The sequence below is a fragment of the Amblyomma americanum genome, chromosome 3 (assembly GCF_052857255.1).
Source record: "Amblyomma americanum isolate KBUSLIRL-KWMA chromosome 3, ASM5285725v1, whole genome shotgun sequence".
Classification (NCBI taxonomy): domain Eukaryota; kingdom Metazoa; phylum Arthropoda; class Arachnida; order Ixodida; family Ixodidae; genus Amblyomma; species Amblyomma americanum.
The window spans coordinates 140,676,779-140,702,183 of NC_135499.1; the positions used below are offsets into that span (position 1 = coordinate 140,676,779).

The 25,405-nt window shown below is 46.8% G+C and overlaps 2 protein-coding genes across 6 annotated transcripts in view; one reads left to right on the forward strand and one right to left on the reverse strand.

Annotated features, from left to right (window-relative positions):
• LOC144125028 (chitin synthase chs-2-like) overlaps positions 1-25,405 on the reverse strand; it is a 115,948-nt gene that overhangs the window by 18,127 nt on the left and 72,416 nt on the right. For 4 of the 5 annotated variants that reach the window (XM_077658063.1, XM_077658064.1, XM_077658062.1 and 1 more), the window contains 7 exons: positions 17,807-18,060; positions 16,793-16,974; positions 11,886-12,478; positions 8,350-8,706; positions 3,407-3,491; positions 2,591-2,787; positions 568-647 (listed from right to left, as the gene is read on the reverse strand). In XM_077658063.1, coding sequence (XP_077514189.1) covers positions 568-647; positions 2,591-2,787; positions 3,407-3,491; positions 8,350-8,706; positions 11,886-12,478; positions 16,793-16,974; positions 17,807-18,060 — 1,748 coding nt within the window. Of the gene's footprint in view, positions 1-567; positions 648-2,590; positions 2,788-3,406; positions 3,492-8,349; positions 8,707-11,885; positions 12,479-16,792; positions 16,975-17,806; positions 18,061-25,405 lie in introns of those variants that run through there. The other variant, XM_077658066.1, reaches the window with a different exon arrangement.
• Positions 21,369-24,054, forward strand: LOC144126380 (uncharacterized). The gene is made up of 3 exons (XM_077660433.1): positions 21,369-21,609; positions 22,725-22,862; positions 24,038-24,054. The coding sequence occupies exons 1-3, from the start codon at positions 21,369-21,371 to the stop codon at positions 24,052-24,054; spliced, it is 396 nt and encodes a 131-aa protein (XP_077516559.1).

The following is a 25,405-nucleotide window of genomic DNA, read 5'->3' on the forward strand; positions in this document are numbered from 1 at the left end:
CTGCACGCTAGCACTAATGAAAAAAAAATTAACTCTTTCCTTCCATTCTATAGCCATGTCTTAGCACCGAGCAAAAAAAAATCAAGCCTGCGTCCATTCGTATGCATAATGTAATAATAATAATAATAATTGGTTTTTGGGGAAAGGAAATGGCGCAGTATCTGTCTCATATATCTTTGGACACCTGAACCGCGCCGTAAGGGAAGGGATAAAGGAGGGAGTGAAAGAAATGATGCTCGATTTCCCTCAAGAGCTCCTAAACTTCATTTTTTTAGATAACGACGTCACAAAGCATAGGAGGAGACGGCAAAGCCATGTCAAACGTATACCAGCACTTTGCCTCGTGTTTTTATTTGTATTATGCTGCGGCATCAATTGTGCAAGCTATACATCAACTCGTCCAGCGGCACGTTGTGGCCCGGTTTTAATCGACCGCACGCTCCATCTGCCCGAACTATTACTCTGCATGCGTTCAGCGGCTCAAGAGCTCATTCTTGCGTCGTGTCCCACAGCGTGGACCGCGCACTGCACGGTGGGCGTGCACCGCCCCCGGCCGTTGGAACTCACTTTCGAAGACGTAATAGAGCTTGTCCTTTATGCCCAGGTGCAGCCTTGAGAGCCGCCGTGCGCTCTGGTCGCTGTCCATCCTGTGGAACGGGAAACGATCGGCACTGCTTATAAGGCGGTCGCCGGCGGCGGGCAACCGTCCGCACGCAGCTAGCAGCATGATTGTTGGCCCGCGAACGGCCTCTCTGAGTTCGTATTCTACGCTACGCCGCCACCGGCATCGTGGTCACGCGAATGGAGGACTGCTTCGCTGTGAAAAGCCTTTGCAGCAGTCGTCATGTATGCACTCTGTATGAAAATGTGTCGCCCCAGAGCTTTATTGACATCTTCGGAAGCGTCATTCACTTCGAGGAGTATCTGCTGGTTCCCTTTCTCAATTTTTCGAACTCCGTTTTTTTTTTTAACACCATCAGCTTTTAGACTTGCGCGGTGATCGGGTCGTTCGCACGGAATGAGGCCACTGTCACTTGACCACAATCAGTGATTTTGTCATCGGTCATATGACGTCATGCGATTCACTGAAATTTGAGTTGTCAGTGAATGACACGACAAAGTAAACCCGTTACACATACAAGACGCTCATTATCGCTTACGCATCACGGTCCGTTTGAAGGGACACTGAGGAGAAATTGAAGTTGCCTAGCTGTGTCGATAGAGTGCCGCATTCTAATCACAACGAGACTGTTTTCAACAAAACCGGAGCTTTTATCTAGCTAGGTCACAAATCTGTGTTCAAACTCTTGCATTTAAATAATATTTAAGAGTCGCTACAGTGGAGCAATTTCCGGTAAGAATAATTGCAAGGCTTACTCCATCAGTAGCTTACAACAACCTCAACTGACACCATTTCTGTACAAAAACAGTCTTTTTAAACAAATTCAAGAAGTTGCTGGAGGAGCGAGTCGTTAATTTAGTTTTTTTTTGTGTGTATTCATTCTTAGCAGTACCAGATGGCGCTATGGGGGACTTAGCACGTATCAGCATGTACAACCTCATCTCCAAGTTTTAACGCCCTAATCGAAACTGTACCAAGTTAGTCAGCGAGTCACGGCTATTAGTGCAGATAGAGCACGAATTCCTGCTTTTGACTCAAAAACGACGATAGATCTAGTGTCATTACAAAGTAATGCCCGACAATACTCGTGAGCCTCCGGCCCGAATAGATGTGCACTGAAATCCGAAAGTTGCTGTTATTAGTTTACCACTCGAACCTAACGCTACTGCTGTAGTATATGGCGCACATTAGCAAGCCTAAATTTTGGGTAACAGGGGGTGTCTACAATAGCCGTGAATATTCCGAGCTTCCTTTCTTATCAATAGATTCAATGAAAAATAGATAAGCAAATTCCATCCTCAAGCTTTTACGACCGTTATCTGCTGCGTGTAATTTGAGCATTTGGTGCCGCGAGCAGCTGTCTCAGTGTGTGCGCGTGCGTGTTTCAATCCGGAAGCAAATATCGGGTAATAACAAGCCACTGGAATGGTATGATACATGTTCACTTGCTTGCCATGTGAACCCGTCATTGCGACAAGTGCCAGGAGATTTATTACCGACGTTTATGCATCGCTCTTCTGCCGTGCACGTGTCAGACAACGAATATTTCTCACATGGGGCTTTTCAGTTTCAATCAGGGCGCAGTGTTTAGTACGTGTTTGCTGGCTCCCTGACAACTTCCTGTGTTCTGCAGATTTCTAATCGCGCACATACGTACACTGGAGCCACTAAGAGAAATTACTTTTTTGATCGATTCCCGGAAGCGGCGACTGCATTTGGACGAAAGAGAGAGACAAAAACAAGTGTACGCATCTATTATAGAAGCTAGAGAGGACTTATTCGCTATGGCGCCTCACGTAGCCCCCCTTGCAGCTTCCGGACATTAAAATGCACATACTATACCATGCCTTCATATATTTCTGGCTGTGTTCCCCCCAAAAAACTTCTGCAGCTACAAGAAAAAGCACCCTCCCTGTTTTCGCTCTATAGCGAACAGTTCGCATGTAGCGAACTAAAGCCGCGGCATACCTGAGCACCGATTTCAGAAGCTGGAGCATCTCGTCTTTGGATTCGTGCCACATGGTGGCGCACGCGTAGATCCTCGTGACGTCATCGCCGTTTTCGTGCTCTTGCTCTGACGTCTTTTGACTGTGGAAGCTGGTCTCCACGACCTCCCGGATGCCCTCGATGGTTGCTGCGCTCGCCCGATGCCGCTCCATTGCATCCTGCGAGGCACTTTCGTCACGATATCGGACACTGCTAGTTTTAATTCGCCTAGAGCACAGCTGGCTGGGTTCGAGAATATGCAGTACGTAACGTACGAGTCACATACAAATGAATAAATTTTGTGCTAAAGAGTTACCTTCACACGAAAAAAAAAGGAATGCACGAACACTAGCATCATCGAAATGCGCGAGGGAATGCAAATTAAGAATGATACTTTAAGCATCGCATGTTCCACTTTTCTTATGGGATTAGGTAACATCTGTTTTGGAAGTGCTACCGAATTATTAATAACGCGTTTATCTGCGCCGCAACCAACAACGTTTGATATCAATTCGACTTTTCCAGCACACGCGGCATTTTACCTTACAGCATTTGACACCATCAGAACACTTTTGTGCTGAGCAACACCACGCGTGGTTGCTGACTGGGAAGTCTAGCCGCAGAACAGCTGGCCATTTATAGGACGTATCATGGTGTCAGGGAATTCAGCGCAAGCAGGGACGAGTGCGCTTGCGTACACGTCTTTGCTTTGCGAAATGCCCGACACCACACGGCTAGAACTGCCTGAGACATTGGCACCACAGCCATCACTTCATTGACAAAGGGGATGGGACTTACCACGTCTAGTCGACGCAGGCTGCGGATGTTCAAGGCAACGGACTGTTCCAGCAATGCACTCGAGTACCAGGGCCGCGCGAAGAGGCTGCGTAAGGGTTTAGAGAACAGAGCTGGTCGGGTCACTTGTGCGGTTGTAAGTGCTCACGCAGTGATGGGAGTTTTCTACCAACATGATTCAGATTTCGCGCTTATACTCCGTTCACGATGCACGCGCAGTTTTTTGCAATACTCGAGAACCAAAGTAATTGGCAGAAACTTGGCGCAAGTGCTTAAAGCGGGTTATCCACAAACTGAGCGTCTAGTGTATCGAGGCGCGGCGGAAAGCAGCGCGTCTGTTGAGTTGAATTCCGATAAACCGCGACAATCTGAAAATGCAACATGCAGCATATGCCACCAATATCAGCCCGAAGAAACACTGCAAAACAGACCCGTTAACGTGGCGCTCTCAACTTGGCCAACAGACGGCAGATGACAGCACTAGTTGACGATGGGTTTACACTCGCATTTGGACAGCCACGCAGAAGGAGCTGGGTCTAGAAGCGGCGCCTTGCAGTTGGTATAACATAACAACCAGCTCTGCACAGTATAGTGTGTCATACGAGAGCCTCTACGCGCATGTCGGGATGCACGTGACGTCAAACCACCCTCCCCGCGCGCCTGTCTGCATAACCCGGATCCGTTGTAACTTCGCCTGCGTCAATATGACGCGGGATTCTAGGCACGGCGGCCTGCCAGAATGAGCCCTTTGCCCCCTCGACAGCGACGCGCCAATCGATTAGTTAACTTCCGTGTTTTACGCGCCCGCCTTGAGCAACGATGGCCTTGAGCGGCTCTCGACAGGTGGCAGCAGGAGACGTTGTTACGCTTTGCGCAGCTCTGCAGCGATGACAGCGATGACGATCGAAAGTGAAACTGAAGCTTCGTGGAACGCGTATCACTATACCGCGCACGTTGATGGCTCCCTGCACCCGGGGCGCTCGAAGGGGACTCGCTGCATTTGTCGCTTCGAGTGGTCGTCGTTCGTGAGTGCTGTCTTTGGCGTGTCGTCTTGTGTCGCGCTGCCTTGCGCTCGTTAGAAGAACCGGTAACGAAACTAGCCAGCCACGTGTCCCGCCAGACGCGCCTCTGTAGCTCACTAGCTCACACCTGTTGCCTCGTGCGCAAGAAATCATTTCCGATGTACAGCCTCTGTCAGAAACGTACACCTCGAGGGTCATCCTCCTCACACCACCGGAGCCCAGCTAGGTGTTCTAGGAGTGCTTCTACGAGCATTCAATTCGTAGCCGAATTCTCAGCATTTTTCACATTTCGTTTTTTTTTTTCAATTCTGTGCTGTTGCTCTGCTGCCACAGTGTTGCAGCAAATCCGATATGACATATATACATTTCTGAGAAGTGCTGTACATCCATTAACTAGAGCTTCTTTAACTCTTATCACCCAGTTATTGCTCGGGAAAAAGGAGGCTAACAGATAATCTTCACATTTTTATTTTTGTCGTCATGACACACTCGACTCGTTAAGTCGTGCCGGCGAGGCAAAAATCTCGTGCAATGCCCATCTGTATATTGCCCGCGGAGGCTCTTTCGTGTATAGCTCGTATCCTTTCGTTTCCCGATTTTCGGTGGCAATCCTTGCAAACAGCACATAAGTGGTTAGCAGTTTTGTCTTAAATGTAGAGGAGCTACTCTGCGCAGCTTTCTTAGGCTGCACAGCTAAGAAACTTCGCCACGACTACTTACGAGACGTGAGCTATACCAACAGCATATATGAGTGGTTGGTATAGCTCACTTCGCGAAGCAGTGGAAGCCCGCGGCTCAAGAAAGTTATGCATTTAGCTGCCAACCAAAAGAGAATGGCTCGCTTCAGTGCGCCTACGAGTGTGGTGGTTTGCATCACTACGCATTCATCAACCGCTGTACTGTCGCCGCCGACGTAATGTGGGTCTCGCTGAGCCCGACTGTTTTTACAAAGCACGTTGTCGCGCTGCTCACTGAAAATTGTATGGCTAACGGGAGGAACTTACAGCACAAAAAATACGGCAAGTATGTGGTGCTAATTTAAGCCTCAGCCCACCGGGGGAAACAGTTTAATGGTCATGGGTGAAAGCCATGGTTTTGAGTTACGACATATTACGACGTCGAAGCCGTTTAACCCAGGAAACGGGGTTGTCCATACAACTGCCATTTTGAAATGGAGTAATATCAGCTGCATCATTTTTTTTTCGTGGCAGTGCCCTGATTTTTGGTTGGCGTGGGTACCTGCGACTGGTTTTGAAACAATCTCGCGCAGCATTCGAGAACGACTCGTAACAGCTTTAGCGAGCAGCTGTAGTCGAGGAAAGCGCAGCAGTCTTTAGCTTCGTTGTCTCATGATTTTCCGGCTCTGGTGCAGGAGCTATCGACGTGACGCACACAGGTGCTAAAAGCTGCGCGCAAGAAGTAGTAGTGCCGTTGAAGACACTCTTGAACGCCACACTTTTTATTGCTAAGCCATCTGCGCTGACACAGCAGCGTTACTCATCTCATACTAGCCAAGCTGCTCATTTTTTGGCTCACGACACTCTGCCGCGGAAGGGAACATCGCATGTATCAGTATCATGTATCGGGGATGTAGGGCGTTGGCATGACTGCACTCCGCATTGGCTAGCGGCATCTGTAGCTTAAGAATTCGACTCCCTCCAACCTCAGTTTCTAATAAAAGCTTTTACTGTAAAAGTAGTACCAGTGTCAGAGTGCGAAGGTGCCGGCGTCGGTCTGTATGTAGCCTCGGAGTGTTTAGTCTACACCCTCCAGAGGCGCGATCCACCAACTACTTCATCCCTCCACCCTCCAGAGGCGCCATCCATTAACCACCTCTGCCCACCTTCACCCTCCAGAGGTGCCATCCACCAACCACCTTCACCCTCCAGAGGCGCCATCCACCAACCACCCCTGCCCACCTTCACCTTCCAGAGGCGCCATCCACCAACCACCTTCGCCCTCCAGAGGTGCCATCCACCAACCACCTCTGCCCACCTTCACCCTCCAGAGGCGCCATCCATCAACCAATTCGCCTACCTTCACTCTCCACAAGGCCTCCACTCAGTAGAAGTCACGCAGCAGCGGACCGAAAAAAAATTAGAAAAAAAGTAGTCCGAAAAAATTGATTATTGGTTTTTTGGGGGGAAACGAAATGGCGCAGTATCTGTCTCGCATCTCGGCGGACACCTGAACCGCACCGTAAGAGAAGGGATAAAGGAGGGAGGGAAAAAAGAAATGAAGAAAGAGGTGTCGTAGTGGAGGGCTTCGGCATGATTTCGACCACCTGGGGATCTTTAACGTACACTGATCTCGCACAGCACACGGGCGCCTTTGCGTTTCGCCTCCGTCGAAACGCTGCTGCCACGGTCGGGTTCGAACCTGGATACTCCGTATCAGTAGCTGAGCGCCCTAACCACTGGGCCACCACGGCGGGTACGTATAGTTAGGCCAAATCCGAATTAGGTGCACCAGCGCTGTGCGACCATTGTTTTGCATGCTTATCATCCACCTACCACCTAGGTCACCTGACCTTGTGACGTCATCACAACCTGTCAGGTTCATGTGTGTGTGCGGGTGTGTGTGTCTGAAGTGCGGGAAGCAAACTTGACGTGCTAAAAATGCGTATTTTTGACGTTAAATATTTCGAAACGCATTGCTGATAAATAAAATTTAAAAACTGGGCTCAGCTTCAGTGCTGACAGTCTTCGATTTCTTAATATAATGTTGAACCGTGAAACCCAAACTAGAGAGGGTGATTTGTTAATTTTAGCTAAATAATCTTTCCATCACTGAGCTCTATCACGCACGTAATGTCCGGCTATCGGTACAATTCACCTGCACAAACCTCACACCGATGTATTTTTCGCAGGGTTTACAATAACGATCTGTGAACAGTTCAAAAAACACCCTGTGTACGTCGTCTTTATTCCCCCCCCCCCCCCCCCCCCCATTGTTTGCACTTGTGCTTTAGGCTACTTTTGTACCTCGCGCGCGCTTTATAAAAGCCGCGTGTTTCAAATGCTGTAGCACACTCGAAAAAGGCTGGTCATCCAGCCGAAACGTCTTAAATTAAATACTGTTATGTTTTCCATTTTTTGGTGACTTTATCTTATATTGATCAATCAGCTGCCAAGAAATCACTTTTGGAATATTATATATATATATATATATATATATATATATATATATATATATATATATATATATATATATATATATATATATATATAGTTTGATGGTTTTACTGTAATATTTTTACTCTAATCCGAGGCTTCACAAAAGGGACAGAATTTTTCTGTAGGGTGAAAAGGGGCGGAGGTGGATGGGGAAGGTTCTGGAGGGCAGCTGGCTTTCCCGCTGCTGCTTTGTATTAAATTTCGCCGTCGCTTTTTAGTGCGCTAGCACTTATAGTGGCCGTTTTCCGCATTTAGCCGTTGTTCTTTTTGTTTGCCCGACCGGGCAAACGGCCACTATAAGTGATAGCGCACTAAAAAGCGACGGCAAAATTTAATACAAAGCAGCAGCGGGAAAGCCAGCTGCCCTCCAGAACCTTCCCCATCCACCTCCGCCCCTTTTCACCCTACAGAAAAATTCTGTCCCTTTTGTGAAGCCTCGGATTAGAGTAAAAATATTACAGTAAAACCATCAAAGTAACCATGGAGAGTACATCCAACTACTTTCGCGGAGTTGTCGCATCAGACGTCTGATCGTCTCGTGTAAACTTTTCCCTCATCTTGCTTTCTTTAGGCACTCGGCAGGAAAAAAAAAGCAAAAAGGAAAGGAAAATAACGGTGTCTTGCAAACAAGCCGTGAGGCAGTAAAGTTCACGTATTGTGTATGATCGTTCATTGCAGAAAAGAAAAGTAAACTAAATCGTGTCGCTTGAAGGACGAGAAAGGAAAAAGAAGCACAGTAGCGCCTTACCTTTCTTCGGCAGCCATCCTGGGAGACTGCGACCTCCACGCACGGAGCGTCACGAACAGCAGGCTTGAAAACCAGGCAAACCAAACCCAGGCGTGTTCTTGTGCGAATAACTCGGAGCAAGTGCCTTCGTAGCAGTTGAAAAAGACGTGGGGAGGCAAGGTGTCGCTCAGGAAGCAGGTGTCGTTGTGGCGCAGGGCGCAGACAGCGGCCAGAACCAGCATGGTCACAGGCCCGCTTATGGTCAACGGAAGCACCATCGAGAAGCCCTGGATCTTTACTCTGCATGCGAAGACGCTGGCGCGGTAGGTCACGTAGCTCGCAGTGGCATGGACAGCGGCTACAGCGACCGGGGCTAGGCTGTTTGCAAAATATATTGAGGTATCTCAAAGACTGCTTATGCAAAACGCAGCCCAATTGCCATGTGTTCAGGAAGGACACAGAACACTGCCACGAATTATCAGTTTTTTCACAGCGATACGCTGTTATGAACAGACACCCCTGAGATATCTGGCGGTCATCGTCCCATGAAGTTCCATCATATCATAGCGAGGTCCAATGAGCCATTGCCACCAATCATGTAACCAAAGAGCCACGTCACCCATGGGTCATATTAGCCAATCATGGCACCAATTACATGATTTCCGTAAATTGTCAGTGGATAATGCGCGAATAATATGGTCCAGTAATCAGCTGCACCCCGAACACATTCCCATTATTCCTTCGACGTCCCCCTTACACATGCAGCTGACAATGAAACCCGTTTCACACTACTTGGAGGCCCTTACTCTCTGCATTTTATATTAAACTATAATGACTCTACGGCGTAGGTGTTTCCTGCAGCAAGCGCAAGGCCATTCCTGCTAGTAGCCAACAACATCCTCAACCTCAGATGTCTTCAAGAGTTATGTTGATTGCTCGAACTAAAGGCCACACATTACCTAACGCAGCTTTCTGTTCGAGTTCAAGAATATTTTGTTTTACAGCGATAGCTGTTGAGCGCCCGTCTCTGGCTTCCGCGTCGTAGTCGTCTGGCGTCGTCGCCATCGGCGTAACCGGTGGGTGCGTTACCATGGTTACCATCCATGGTTACCTTGACAACCCGGGTATGGTTATTATCCCGCATGACACTACATATGATGTGTTAAGGCCTTTATTAATGGCGTGCGTCTGTTTGTGTCTCGTCGTCTGGTGTCACCTTATGTCGCCGCCAACCTGGGTCGCGTAAGCCTATGGGTGGCTCTGTTTGGAAAAGCCGCCTGCCAAACCTAAATGCTTAAACAGCTGTCACTGAATCTCGCGTTACATAGTCGTAACCGTCCTGTGAGCTTTTTTTTTTTTATTTCGTCCATGCAAACCAAACGGAGACGTTTTCGACGTCAGTCAGAAGCGAGTGCACGTGGCTTTGCTCACGCCGAACTTCCTAGACGCTCCACACATGATTCGAGCGAATATGCAGGGCGTGTGCCGTGGCTTTGCTTAGACTTGAGCGCTGTTCAGAATTGATGTATTGCTGGCCTTGACATTCTTTCCCAACAAGAACAGACTTACGTTTGTCGGTTCTAAGGTTTTCAATGTATATTCTCATATAACTATAAGGAGCCTTAAACAACGCAATGAGATAGCATAAAAATGACGTCTTAAAACCTAGACATCCTAATGCATTGTTTTTATTTGCCTAACGCTGCAGACCGATTTGGTCCAAATAGGAAGGGACGTTTAGGAGCCTAAATAGGACACTTAGGAAGGAACAAATTGCAGGGGGCACTTAAGCTCCGCCTTAAGGATATATGACGCAAAAGCGTTAATAAGTTAATGCCCATATATGCTGAATTGGTCATCCTCAACTTTGCATTCCTAGGTCCCTGGAAGTCCTCATACCACTCCTTGCGCAGTGGTGCAGCGGTTAAGCAAGGCTCCACTGCCACGCGATGGCAGGTGCCACCACCGGTGGCGCTTGTGCGACACAGGTTGCTCCTCCCCACCAACCTCTCGCGATCAATCATTAATTTAAAAGTCACCTGTCAAGGTGGTCAGTTCACTCAGAATCAGGTGGGAAGAGATGACGCCAAAAGGACACGTGAGCTTGGTGGCCCACCTAGGTTGCTTCTTGGGCCACCCTTAATGATATCGCGTTAAAAAGCAAAGTACGAGGAAAGAATACCTGCATTCTTTTTCGTAAATGGACAAAGACAGCACATACTGCAATTATTTTTAAAACTCACGCATGACTAAGCGCTGGTAGAGAACAAAGCCTAATTTGCAACACGTCTGCGGTACCCGCAAAATTAAATTTGGACGTTGCTGAATGGCCGGGAGTTCCTTCCGGTAGTTTTGTTCTAGTAGAAACCCGCCGAGGGTTAGCTCCGTGGCTTTGGCGTTCGGTAGCTCATCCCAAGATTCCGATATTGAATCGCATTCTCAGCGCCAGCATTTTGATACAGGCGAAACTCACAAACATCAGCTCGTTATGAAATGTCGGCGCACGTTTAATAACTTTGGGTGGTCGAAATTTATCCGGAATCCTCTACTACTGCCTCCCACGCAGACAATGTGCAGCTGAAAAGCATTATGTAAAATAGAGACTCATCGCCACTTTGAATTGAAGCTAGAGCTAAATATATAGGGCCATTCGTTTTCGGGGTTTATTTTTCCAGAATTCGTGGGGTAAAAATCGGGTGATATTTTTCGAGCTCAAATTCGGGTGAAAACAGGGTTACTCAGAGAAAACTTCTGAAGCTCAGGTTTTGCCGCGTCATTTTTTGCAGCACAAACAGTTCATTTAACAGGTCGTTTTTCTGCTAGACATAAAACGCTCTATTTTTGCTCATTATGTCATAAACGTGGAAATCGTGGCTGCCGCTGACAAAATGTTGGCAAGTTAATATTTTTCATGGTGGATGGAACAGCGCCAACAGACGAGAGACGAGAAGAGAAAAACACAGAAAAACGCTTTCTCTTTCTTTTCTCGTCTCTCGTCTGTTCGCACTGTTCCACCCACCATGAACTGTTACCAACTCGCCCAACTTTCCATCCTTCTTTAATATTTTTCCCCTAATCTATTACAAATTTTTCGTCGCATAGGTTATCAATCTCCTACGGAGTGCTCCCGCGTCTGAGCAAAACCGGCCTGACATTTTTGTACAGTGCGAAAACATTCAACGTCACAGAGACGATATTGAACGCGCATGGTCCTTGGATTAGGGTGTCGTTAGCGTGGGTAGCGCTTAATACAGTGACTCCGATAAAACGTCTGGCCGGTAGCCATGTTTTGGCCCCAAACTTCTAAATCGTCCTTTTCGAACTTATCCTCAAACTGATTCACCTTAATCCTTAGTTGACCTAAGACACCCTTCTGGATTAAGAACCAGGCACAAATTTTCTTCCCATGTCTTCAACGTTGTCACATTTTCAGGTAGAAACGGGTTTGACTCGATTTTCAAGAAATACGTTCGGGGTGCAAGAGTCCCGGTTTCACCCGAAAACGAAAACTGCCACCGACAAAAGTAATGCGTGGCTCTGTGAGAGGCTATACGCACCGCGTGTTCCAGAAGACGTAGTCCGTGTCAGCCAAGTCGAGCGCCATTTTTTCGCCCTTGTCAACGAACGTCCGGGACAGAAAGAGCGGAAGCTCGCGCTCCTGGAATGCCTCGTGGAACTTGCCGAACAGTTCGAGCACCGTGACGGAGGAGCGAGCCTCCACCAGCACCAGCATGGTTACGATCATAAGGAATACTCGCCAGGGGGACAGGACCACTGACACAAACAGGCGGCATTGGTCCAGGTCCTGTTTCAGCGACCTGAGCCTCACCAGGCGAAAGACGGGTGCGTCTTCATCTGCGAAGCACTCCCACCACGCGCACGACGAGAGAAGGAGAGCGGCGGCGAGCGCGGGCGTGCCGCGGGTTCCCACCGACCACAGCACCAGGCCCGAACACTGTACCAGCAGTGCCGAGATGTTCAGGGTCAACGGGAGTCGCGACAGGTCCTTCTGAGACAATGCCTTCAGCAGGACCGGAATGACGGCCACGCAGCTAGAGATCATGGTGGCGCGCAGTGCGTCCAGCTCTGGCAGTGCGGTGAACACAAAAAGGCTGATGCCGACCACGTGCAGGCTTTCGAGGGTGAAGATCTGCAATGTCGTAAATACTCGCGTGAGAGAGTGACACCTTTCATAGTAACACCGACGGGGGCCTGCACCCAAGGCACAGCCACCTTCCTTCCTCAATGTAACGAGCAGTCTCTTGATAGCTCCACTCAGAAATGACGTGTAAGCGTTTTTCGATAGAAGAGTGGAGGAACGATGGTTGTCGAAGCGCAGAACAAGGCAAAGGCGGGAAGCCTCCTTTGTCTAAGGCTGACCTACGTGTCCTAGCGAGACGTCTGTCAGTGGGCAGAGGCTTCAGTCTCTTCCTTTGTACAACTGGTCCAAAGGCTCATTAATCTACTGACTGAGCGTGTTCGAGACCTGTTTGTTAGTGGCACTCACAATGCCTGACAATAAAACCCGGTCTTTAACTTCGCTCGATATTTGTTACAGCCGAAATGGCCACAAACACACTCTAACACAAAACGCAGAAGACAATGGGTCCAGCTTATCGTTTGGTTCTCGCTTGTCCTTTTCTTATTTAGATGGAAGAGAAATGCAAAAGACGTGTGCGTGCTGTGCGATGTCAGTGCACGTTAAAGAGCCCCACACTTGGTGAGAATTAAACCCTCCCTTCTACTCCTTTTATTCTCTCTTTCATCAGTCTCATTTCGGATTGGTTCGGGTGTTCATTTTCAGTAACAGTTCCTGCGCCTTTCCTTTCCTGAAAAACCAACTGTTTAAATTTTTATTAATATAATTGTTTTATCGAAAGAATTTGGAACAATTCATTGGCTGCATGCAAGTAGCTCATCTTTCCCAGTATTCTTCCGCCTTCTTTGGTTGTAAAGTTATATAAAAGAACCAATAGCTGATAGTCAATTCCTCCTTTCTTTAACACTAGGATGGAGGGGTAAAAACTGATGTTTAAAGTGCGAAATTCCACGGCGGGTGAGCTGGAAGCACAGAAAGAAAATTCTGAAAGTTTTTCGATTGGTGGGAACGCTCGTTTTTATGTTTCATGATGCATGAACCGATGATTAGAGAGCGGATTTCGGTAGAATTGAAATACCACAAATAAATACGCCGTCAGCGACAAGAATATAAACTTGTTTAAGGTCTAGGGGGGTTTAACGTCCTAAAGCGACTCAGGTTACGAGAGACGCCGCAGTAAAGTCCTCCGGAAATTTCGACCACCTGAGGTTATTTAATGTGCACTGACATCATACAGTACACGGCTTCTAAATTTGCGCCTCCATCGGAATTCGACCGCACCGGCTGGCATCGAACCCGCGTCTTTCGGGTCAGCATCCGAGCGCCATAACCATGCACTGAGCCACCGCGGTGGCTAATATAAACTTGTGCTGAACAGTGCAGTTTCAGTACTGACACTTCATCAGATGCAGTTCAAATACAGGCTTTTCTGTTCAAATAAAGTTTGCACCTTATCAGGCACGTATCCAAGGGCGGGATCCAGGGTGGCCCGGACCCTCCTCCCCTTTCTTGGGAGTGTTCTTTGTTGGGCAAGTATCACGCGGCACTCCCTGCTCCCGCCCAGCTCAATACAAGAAATTGCCTTGGCCTCCTCTCGAAAAATATTTCTGGCTAGCTGCCTACACCAGCCTCAATGAAGTCGACGAGAGCATCAGAATTTTTCGTAAAATTGAGAACTGTGAAAAATCGAGAAACAAGAGGATTCCTGTTGCAGCTGCTTGCGAGCTGGCCAAAGCTGGCGGCACCTCATTAAACTGTGCAGGCTTTTCACTGGGACAGTGAAAGAGCTTCGTTATGGCATTGAAATTCGTCGCAGCGCGTTTTGGGAATTAGGGGCAGTTTTGGCGATTTACTGCATTTCTGGCAGCCACTAGGTCATCTCAGCTGCTGTCTTAGACTTTAATTGCAACTATTTTCCTCAGTCGTTCATAAAACTGGGTTAGGCCCTCAAATTTATTTCGTAAGGGCGCGGCCTCAAAGTACTCATAAATCTCCGCGGCTTGCAATCAAAGATTCGAAATTGGTCTGTGAAATCGATAAATTCGTGAAAATGAGGCTTGTGAAATTGCATTTCAACCGTAAACTGAATAACGACGTATTGGATTAGATTTAAAAGCGTATAACATCACTCGGCAGGCTAATCAATGTCTTCGAAAATAAGGACACGAAAAGAAAAGTGTTCTAATGTGACGCATGCTTCTGAAAAACGTCGCACGCACACACGGCGAAAATACCGCAGTTAATGCACTTCTTCCTTTCTACTTCTGATGAGATGCCGACACCATAATAATTTCTCCTGTGTAGCGCACGATTCCGTTCACGTTCTTTGACGGCAGCTCAGAGCGTTAAAGTGAACACCAAGACCGTTGCCTTATTAATTGACCGCACCGCATGATTTCGTAAGAAAAAAATGGCAGTGGCTTAGCTCGGCTATGCCAGGATATACGTAGCGAGAGGCACGTTTCCCTGGCTGAGCTTGTTGTGGTCACTGCATGTTAGCAATGAGAGACATTGGGCGCCATCTCGGCGGCTATGCGCCGTCTATTACTATCGGCAGTCTGGTATCTCCGTTTGGCAAGCCGTTCCTCTCTCTGTTCGGGCGTCTCCGCTGCTCTCTTCGCCTTCTGGCGCTCATTCTCTCTTTGTTGAGTAGCCAAGTGCCAGGCGACAACCTCAGGATCGGAAGGGTCAATCTTCTCTTGTCTATACCGCCGTTTAGAAGCGGCTGGACTCTCCTTCTCTACATCCATGTCAAACGTTGTGATACAGCCGCCCACTACACCTCCGCCTTTTATACGCAATGCTGCGCATGCGACGCGCAGTTCGGGTGATAGAGCGGCGTGCGGCGAGGCGGCGACGAAGAATGCGGCGCGCTTCGTTCCGACGGTGGAGCGGGCGCCACATCTGCTGCTTTTCTCCGGTTGCCATGGTAACGGCGCATGCGCACAACTGGCCTCTCCCATCCACCGCGAAATGCTCGACTGGTAGCCCAGTGTAGCTCTCGCTACAAAATGTAATGTTGTACCTGCGATGCAGAAAGCCTATAATTTGCCTTTTTATATAAAGCCTGCGCGATTCCGACGACGCATAGTTCACGCGGTCGGGAACAAATATTAATAATAATAATTGTTTTTTTGTGGAAAGGAAATGGCGCAGTATCTGTCTCATATATCGTTGGACACCTGAACCGCGCCGTAAGGGAAGGGATAAAGGAGGGAGTGAAAGAAGAAAGGAAGAGAGAGGTGCCGTAGTGGAGGGCTCCGGAATAATTTCGACCACCAGGGGATCTTTAACGTGCACTGACATCGCACAGCACACGGGCGCCTGAGCGTTTTTGCTCCATAAAAACGCTGCCGCCGCGGTCGAGTTCGAACCCGGGAACTCCGGATCAGTAGTCGAGCGCCCTAACCACTGAGCCACCGCGGCGGGGCGGGAACGAATGGGAAAGCAAAATCAGCGTAGGTGCCGGCTCAGGATCTATAGCCACATCTAGCCTGCCGAGTGTGATCCGCATGCTATTCAAAGATATGTTTGAAGAACATCGTTAGCCAGGTGTCTCTAACGCGTGTCGAAATTTGCATCGATTTTAAAGGTAGCTTGTCAACGTTACGAACCATTACTATTCGCACATTCCTAGGTATTACTTTTGAATGATGTATACCCCCTTCCGTAGGCAGCAGGTCTTGAATTTTTCGCCTTTACCAGTCAATCACAACGAAACACACATTTTGAAGCCCTGTCTGTCTTCCTTTGTGTCTGTCTGCCTCTGTCTAGCCATCTGCGTGTCTGTTTTCCTTTGTGTCTGTCTCCCTCTGACTGTGTCTGGCGTGTACTTTGTGTACTTATTATTCCTATCACATGTAAAAGTTTAACAGCTAAATCGTGAGCACTGGTTTACTTCATAATACAGGGTAACATCGTAAACTGCAATAAGTATATAATTACTGCGGTCGCCTACGCTACCAGCGCGGTTCTACGCTCGCCTGAAGTCACTCGCCGGTTTTACGGCGCCATCTGCCGGAAAAGAAGCGAGTTTTTCGAGCACCGCCAACTCGCGCTTTTTTTAATCTAGTCATGGCACCAGCGGCACTACTGACCTCGGTTCATGTACGACACAACGCAGCTACAGTGCAGAATTCATCCCCTTTTGGCTTCGTTGCTCAAATTAGCGCGACCGCAAGAGCGGTTTCAACGTTCGTTGCAGATTTCAGAGCGGTATCCTTCGTCTTTTCTTTTTCTTTTTCGGAAACCGTTGCTCAGAGTGATCCCGCTATACTGTACAGCTAGATCGCCCAAGCAAGTGATCGACAGCACGCAGTAGTGTTTAAAGCTACCGGGGAGCTTGTAGTCTGGTGGAATACTTACGAGAAGTAACGTGCTTGCACGAGGTACGCGAAAGACCTTGAACATCAAGGTCCATACAGATCTGATAAACGTCACCACCTCCGGAACGAACATGGCGAACAGGATGACCCACATCCAGGCGATGCTTTCCGACTTGTCGAATCCAGTCACGTATTCTGTGTCCTCGTCGTCCACGTCTAAAACTGAAACCACAAAGCACAGTATAGTTCAACAAGTTTACTAGAGAATCGATTTCACTCATCGCTTTCTCAGGCACACTGTAACTGGCGTGAACTTGCTGCCTTTGAAGTTACTTTCAGCCGTACATGCTTTAAGTGAGTCCGCTTGCTATCTTGTATAGTGCATGAAACTCAGTGTTGCGGGAATATTCTGCCTAATGTTCAAAACGACAGTTACAATAAACCGACTAGGCTGTTCGGACCGTTTTCTCCTTTTCGTAGGCACTGTTCTTTACGGTAGTCCAAAGCAGTATCGTCTCCATTCTTATCAAAGACAGCCTTGTGCGCATTTTCGAGACGGCCGAAAATTTTCAGCACTGCATGTCTTCAAAACACAAACAGAATATTCAAAATGGGAGAAAAACAATTATTGTAGCTCCCTCCGAGACATGTGCTGTTGACCTCAAAAAACTACACACAGACACACGCAACCATAGACTAGCTGTCACACGTAGAATGTGTATGTGTCACACATGCTCGCAGCTTGTATATATAGACATAAACATGGTCTGCAGATTTTCTATAGATTTCTTATAGACTGTATTTCCTTCGTATAGATATTTTCTTTTGTCTATTCATAGTCTACAAACTTTCTATAGACAAAATGTCTACTTAAAGTCTATGGCCATAAATACATAGGTTTTTTTTACAGAATTTGTATTATCATATAAACTAGTCTATAGAATTTGTCTATAGTAACATATACTTTATGCACAAAACTCTATGGACAGTCTATTGAACGTCTAAGGAAATTTTTTGTGAGGGAACGGAGCCCTAACGAGTCCTGAATACTCACACAGTTTGTGCTTGCAGACAGGTCGGGTCCGGTTGTGACCCCCGTCACTGTGCGGCCTTTGAATCTGCGCTGTCATCAGCAGAAGCGTGCTTTTCGATAACACGGACCCGCAGAGCACAACGGCAAAGGTGGCCACGTAAGCGAGCACTTTGCAGCTCTTGAGGATGGACGCCGCGGCGAGGGATGTCTCCGACTCGTCCGCGTCTTCCGGCGGTGACTCCTTGAACATATGCACAGCGCTGGGGCGACCGGCGCTGCGTAGGCAAGCGGCATACGTGTGGGAAACCGAATGTGTTCCCATGATGTTCGTGTTCTCGAAGGTAGCTGCAGCGCGGCCACAGTACTTGACGCTGTTGATATGTCGCTTGGGTGCGGGTGGTGCTTTTAAAGTTTCGCACCTTGACAGCGGGGCTCGCTTAAAGGGCTATACCGCTCGCGGTTTCCGCGAATTTTACTGAGCAGCCGAGTCTCAGTCGGCTACGCTGGCGTTTAAATAAAAGGTAAATACGTTACATTACGAAGACTGGCTACCACATTGCAAGGCTGGCGTGCATCGATCGCGTCTGAACGTCCTATATTTTTTCGAGCGCGCTCCACAGAGACAAACCGTGCTCTGTGAAGAGAGTCTCGAATGTTAACGACAGAGCTGTGCAGCGCAGGTGCATAGCCCGGAAACGGAAAACAAACGGAAAAAGTTGGGTGCAGCAAATAAAGATAAATACAGGGCACGGGACGGTGTTAAACTGTGTGCCTATGTTTAGTACACTCTGGAACCGCGCTGTATAGGAGGCGTTTGACAGCAGCTGCGTCATTCGAATGAGTTGCGACGCCGTATTGGCTGAGTGATGCGTTTCCTGCATCAACCGCGTGCAGGTGTTCTGCGCTGAACTTGAACCGGTATATGTTATTGTGACCCGCCGCGGTGGCTCAGTGGTTAGGGCGCACGACTACTGATCCGGAGTTCCCGGGTTCGAACCCGACCGCGGCGGCTGCGTTTTTTATGGAGGAAAAACGCTAAAGCCTGTTTCACATGGTGCGACGGGAACGAAAAATTACGGCCCCGTCGCACTGTCGTTGCAACGGTAATCGCAGCTGCCGTTTCACATGACAACGATTTCTGTCGGTGCCGTCGACACCCTAGCGTCGGTGCGGCCTTTCAGTGGACTAAAATTCTTCGGTTGCAATAAATGTCAAACATCGTGGCAGGCGTTAATTTTGTAATCATGAGTAATAATATTGAGCCGCGATGTATTATTAAGTTCAATAAGACGTTTTCGAGATTTTCCGGTCATGTCGCTGAACTCCTATTGGCTGACTACTGTGGCCATCGCTGCGACCGCACCGACGCTGCGACAATGCGACCAACTTGTTGAAAGTCTGTCGCAGTGGCCCTGCGACGAGAACGACGCGCATTTCTGTCGCACAGCGGCAGAAATCGCACTGCGCTGCGGCAACAATCGCATCATGTGAAACGGCCTTAAGGCGCCCGTGTGCTGTGCGATGTCAGTGCACGTTAAAGATCCCCAGGTGGTCGAAATTATTCCGGAGCCCTCCACTACAGCACCTCTTTCTCGCTTCCTTCCTTATTATTCCAGGTTCACGTCAAATCCGAGGGGATTGACCTTCTCCAGATTTATTTCACGATGACACACAATAACAAATAATAATAATAATAATTGGTTTTGGGGGAAAGGAAATGGCGCAGTATCTGTCTCATATATCGTTGGACACCTGAACCGCGTCGTAAGGGAAGGGATAAAGGAGGGAGTGAAAGATAATAATAATAGGTGTCCAACGATATATGAGACAGATACTGCGCCATTTCCTTTCCCCCAAAACCAATTATTATTATTATTATTATTTGTTATTATATTATATTTCACTCCCTCCTTTATCCCTTCCCTTACGGCGCGGTTCAGGTGTCCAACGATATATGAGACAGATACTGCGCCATTTCCTTTCCCCCAAAACCAATTAATATTATTATTATTATTATTATTATTATTATTATTATTATTATTATTATTATTATTATTATTATTATTATTATTATTATTATTATTATTATTATTATTATTATTATTATTTGTTATTGTGTGTCATCGTGAAATAAATCTGGAGAAGGTCAATCCCCTCGTGTTTGACGTGAACCTGGAATAATAATAAGGAAGGTAGATGGAACGCAGTGCGAAAACTTTATAGCATATTCGCGCCCAGCTGCATTTAGTCGTTTTGGGCAATTTATTTGAAGCCGTATCAGAGACAAAACTTGCATAACTCGGGAAAAAATACGACGGTGAATGAAAAGAGGCGCTGCAGCTGAAAGTGAGAATACGCAAGCATTTTAAAATGGTACAGTTGAGGGAAAAAATTGGAGGACGCTTAAGTTTCGCCTTTAAGAGCAGGACGCGACAGCGTGTTGCAGCATTGCCAATGTTGTCTTGCAAAATTGATAATTCTGAACTGTTTGATTGTGAGCGACATTACACTGTTTATAGACACTATCGCTCTGAGCGTTCGGGTGGCGGGATTTTGATCGCTGTTGCAGATGACTTGTTTTCTTATGACGTTCTCATACCGTCGGAGCTAGAATTTCTTTGCACATATATTAAGATAAATCATAAGGAAACCGTATTTTGTGCCTGTTACCGACCGCCCCAGTCAGCGCGCAGTTTTTGTGATAGCCTCCATGACTGTCTTAACAAAATTGTACTCAGGTTTCCAAAAGCACCAATTTGTGTCTTGGGCGATTTTAATTTCCCTGCTATATCATGGACGCGTAAGACCACCCTGCTGTTTCTTCTTCTTCAGAATCGTTAGCCGTCCTTGACATATGTTCAACGTTTAACCTCTGTCAACTTGTGAAAGCGCCAACTCGCAATACAGCATCCACTGCCAACATTCTGGACCTTGTTCTAACAACCGGCCCTGATTCCGTTTCATCTCTTACACTCCTGCCTGGACTAGGCGACCATTCAATTATCAACTTCACTCTGCCGTCACGTGCACCCTGCCCAGTCAAACATTATAAGGTAATTCAGGATTACAAAAAGAGAAATTATTCTGCAATTAACACCGAACTAGAAAAATTTGCTGACATTTTTTTTCCCCAGATTTTGGGAGCGTTCACTGCACGATAACTGATCTCTTTTCAAAGACAAACTGGAAGCCCTCACTGATAAGTACATCCCACTTCGTAGAATAACGTCTACTAAACGTTCACCATGGTTCAGTGTTTCTTTGAGGCGACTGCTAAACAAAAAAAAACGCATCTTTCGTCGCTACACATCTAACTCTAGTGAGAGATGGAATACTTATCGTACTGTGGCATCGCAATATATTGCCCTTTTCAGCGCGAAACTCAACTTCTTTCAACATACCTTGCCTAGAATGCTGATCACTAACCCACGCAAGTTCTGGGCTATCCTTAACGTGAAACCAAAAAAAGATATGATACTGAAAGATAGCCAAGCTGCCCTGGTCCCACTGAACGAATGTTGCGCATTATTAAATCGTACATTTTCTCTGTTTTGTAACAACTACACCCGTTACACTTCCCGACATGCCTACATTTGACTCCCAAATGATGGATGCCATCACCATTGACTGGGAGGGAATCTACAAACTTATTGATGATGCTAAAATGTCACCTTCTGAAGGTGCTGATGGCATCAGTAACAAGATGTTGAAAAACACTATTACTTATTCTTCACTTATGTTGTCCGAAATGTTTACTCAATCATTGCAGGTCGGCACGATCCCTGACGACTGGAAGGGGGGCAAGGTGGTTCCAGTACACAAGTCTGGTGATTTTCACAGCCCTATAAACTACAGCCCAATATCATTAACTTCTATTCCATGCAAATTACTTGAACATGTAATCTATTCTGCCCTCATGAGTCACCTTGAGTCCAATTATTTTTTTACAGCTCATCAACATGGTTTTCGAAGAAATCATTAACGTGAAACACAGTTAATCGCATTTACTAATGACCTTTTTGCAGGTTTGGATCGTTCTTCGATTATTGATTGCATATTCATTGACTTTGCTAAAGCCTTCGATACCACCTCTCATCCTCTTCTACTTTTCAAACTTAGCAAACTAAACATAGACAGTAATGTATTAAAATGAATTAAGTCTTTTTTAGCTGGTCGTACTCAGTATGTAACAGTTAAGACCATAATTCTGATCTTTCTTCAGTAACATCGAGCGCTCCTCAAGAATCTGTTCTAGGGCCTCTCCTTCTCCTAATCTATATTAATGATCTTCCTGATCTCATGGCATCATCTATCAGGCTGTTCGCTGATGACTGCGTAATTTACAGAGAAATTTCCAACCCATCTGATACCTTAGTTCTTCAATCTGACATTAATAGCATTTCTGCTTGGTGCGACACTTGGCTAATGAAGCTTAATGCATCTAAATGTAAAGCAATGAAAGTAACACGAATACCTTCCAAAGCTAACCCGTATCCATATATTCTAAATGGCTCCCCCTTAGCTTTTGTTTCTGCATATAAGTATCTTGGCGTATACATTACCAATGACCTCTCATGAAAAACGCATATCGAGCACATAACTAACAATGCTAATCGCATGCTTGGTTTCCTTCGCCGCAACTTTTCACTTGCTCCGGTTAGTTTAAAACTACTTCTGTACAAAACGGTCGTCAGATCTAAAATAGAATATGCGCATTCCGTATGGGACTCTAACATCAAATCACTGCTTAATGCCTTAGAATCTGTTCAGAATCGTTCAGCCCGTTTTATCTTGTCTAACTACACTCGTTCGTCTAGCGTCACACTCATGAAGCGAACTCTAGACCTTCCAGACCTTTCACTGCGGCGTCATCTTTCTGGACTTTTAACTTTCCACAAAATATATTACACAAATTAATCGTTAAAACAAAGTCTTTTCACTGCTCCAAGTTATGTATCATCCCGTATTGATCACCGATTCAAAGTGAGTGTTCCAAGCTGCAGAACTAACCAGTACTTTCATTCTTTCCTGCCCAAGACCAGCTCAGACGGGAACCACCTGCCCGCCTGCACCAGAAGCATTCAAATCTGCGCTTTTTCATCATTTATGTTAATACATTTCCTTTTATATTTGATTTTGATTAATCACTTACCAATCCTATCTGTAACGCCTCAACGGCACTGATAGTAACGAAATAAATAAATAAATCCATGGAACGCCATCATCCTTCGGTGCAACCCCTTGCCCGGACAATTTAAGGATAATAATAATAATTGGTTTTGGGGGAAAGGAAATGCGCAGTATCTGTCTCATATATCGTTGGACACTTGAACCGCGCCGTAAGGGAAGCAATAAAGGAGGGAGTGAAAGAAGAAAGGAAGAGAAAGGTGCCGTAGTGAAGGGCTCTGGAATAATTTCGACCACCTGGGGATCTTTAACGTGCACTGACATCGCACAGGACACGGGCGCATTAGCGCTTTGCCTCCATAAAAACCCAGCCGCCGCGGTCGGGTTCGAACCCGGGAACTCCGGATCAGTAGCCGAGCACCGTAACCACTGAGCCACCGCGGCGGGTGACAATTTAAGGAAAGGAAACATATCTTGGGGTACACCCGAACCGGGCTGTAAGGGAAGGAAATTGAAATGAAAATTGGTTTTAAGGAAAAGAAATAACGCCTGTCTCACAATTCTCGCCGGACACCCGTACCGGTCCGTAAGAGAAGGGACTTGAATAATAATAATAATTGGTTTTGGGGGGAAAGGAAATGGCGCAGTATCTGTCTGATATATCGTTGGTCACCTAAACCGCGCCGTAAGGGAAGGGTAAAGGAGGGAGTGGAAGGAGAAAGGAAGATAGAGGTGCCGTAGTGGAAGGCTCAGGAATAATTTCGACCACCTGGGGATCTTTAACATGCACTGACATCGCACAGCACACGGGCGCCTTAGCGTTTTTCCTCCATAAAAACGCAGCCGCCGCGGTCGGGTTCGAACCCGGGAACTCCGGATCAGTAGTCGAGCGCCCTAACCACTGAGCCACCGCGGCCGGGTGGAAATTGATATGAAAATTGGTTTTAAGGAAAGGAAATGGCGCCTGTCTAACAATTCTCGCTGGACACGCGTACCGCGCAGTAAGGGAAGGAAAATCCCTTCCCTTACGGTGCGGTTCAGGTGTCCACCGAGCTGCGCCATTTTTCGCTCACGGCATATTTAATTTGTTTAAATAACTTTTGAGAAATGCTGCGTATGCTGCAGAACGACTCTCGCCGTGAAGATTAGTTTGCACCTGTACTCACCCGACTGAGAATTAGTAATGCAGAACTATCGGTAGTACTATAGATATTACAGATTGTTGAGTCGCTATCCAACTACCGATAGTACAAAAAAAACTATTGATTGTACTATCGATAGTATAAGATCACGCAGCGTACCGCGCGTAATCACTACCACATAAACTTGGCGACGTTTTAATTGAAGCGGCGGTAAAGACGTATGACTCACCAATCTCGCGTCACCGAGTGCTGCAGAGTTACCCTCCGTACAGCCCCGGCATAAAATAATCAGAATACCTCAAATGCCCTAATTGTGCAGGCTGCAGCCACCGGCCCCGTCTATATGACTTACAAGCGACTGGAGGTGCATTGTTGGGCGCGCCTGCCTCTGAGCCGAAATCGGTTGGAATGATTACTTCAGCGGTTATGATTACAGACTTTCGTGCTCTTGGGAACTGATCTTGGGAGCTGCTGCTTATAGAACATAAGAAGCTGCCGGACAAGCAGGTGAGCTAGTATGGAACGTTCATGTGTCAGCACGCAGGCGATTCATAGATTACGCAAGACAAATGAGTGGACACTTCGGAACCCGTAAATGGAGCATTGTTAATAAGACTTCCGTTTTTCTACCTTATATTTTAACCTGAATTAAGTTCATAGGGCACTGCGCTATTCCAAGATTTCAGAAATACGAAAGATTGATATTATGGATGCCTCATGCAGTAATTTTCTGGCTTGACGAGGCTTGCGGTCAGCTGTCTCACGTTACTTCAAACCGGATCTATAGATCAACTCCGGGATCAACAGGAAAAGAAGACAAATAGTGATAGGAAGATCTTTTTCTTCATTTACTATGCCTCCAACTACATTGTGATGGCATCATGGAAGGCATACTGACGTGATAAGCCGCCCCGAAGTCGCCTTCGACGAACTTGGTTTCTCGTTTAACCGAGACGTGTATTTTGTTACAGTTGGTGGCAAACTGCTCAGTGCTCACTTTTCTCCTCTCGTATTGTTCATGTCGCGTGCAGCGACATCCGGCTCAGAGTTATAAAGGCATAGACGCAGGTCATTCGTGCAGCTGGAAAACGAACAATCCTCGTCTGCCTCCTTTTCGGTAGATTTGTAGCGTGAACTTTATCATTACTTTGATTAGGCATCCTTAAAGACCCGCAAACGAAGTTTCAGGCACAAAAATACACGTGATAGTTAACTTAATCGAACTATCGAAATACTATCGACAGCACTATCTATAGTAATACTATCAATCAATTTCTGCACTATCGACACTTTCAAAAAATGTCGATGCTGTCGATAGTCAATTTAAGGATAGATTTGCATCACTATAATA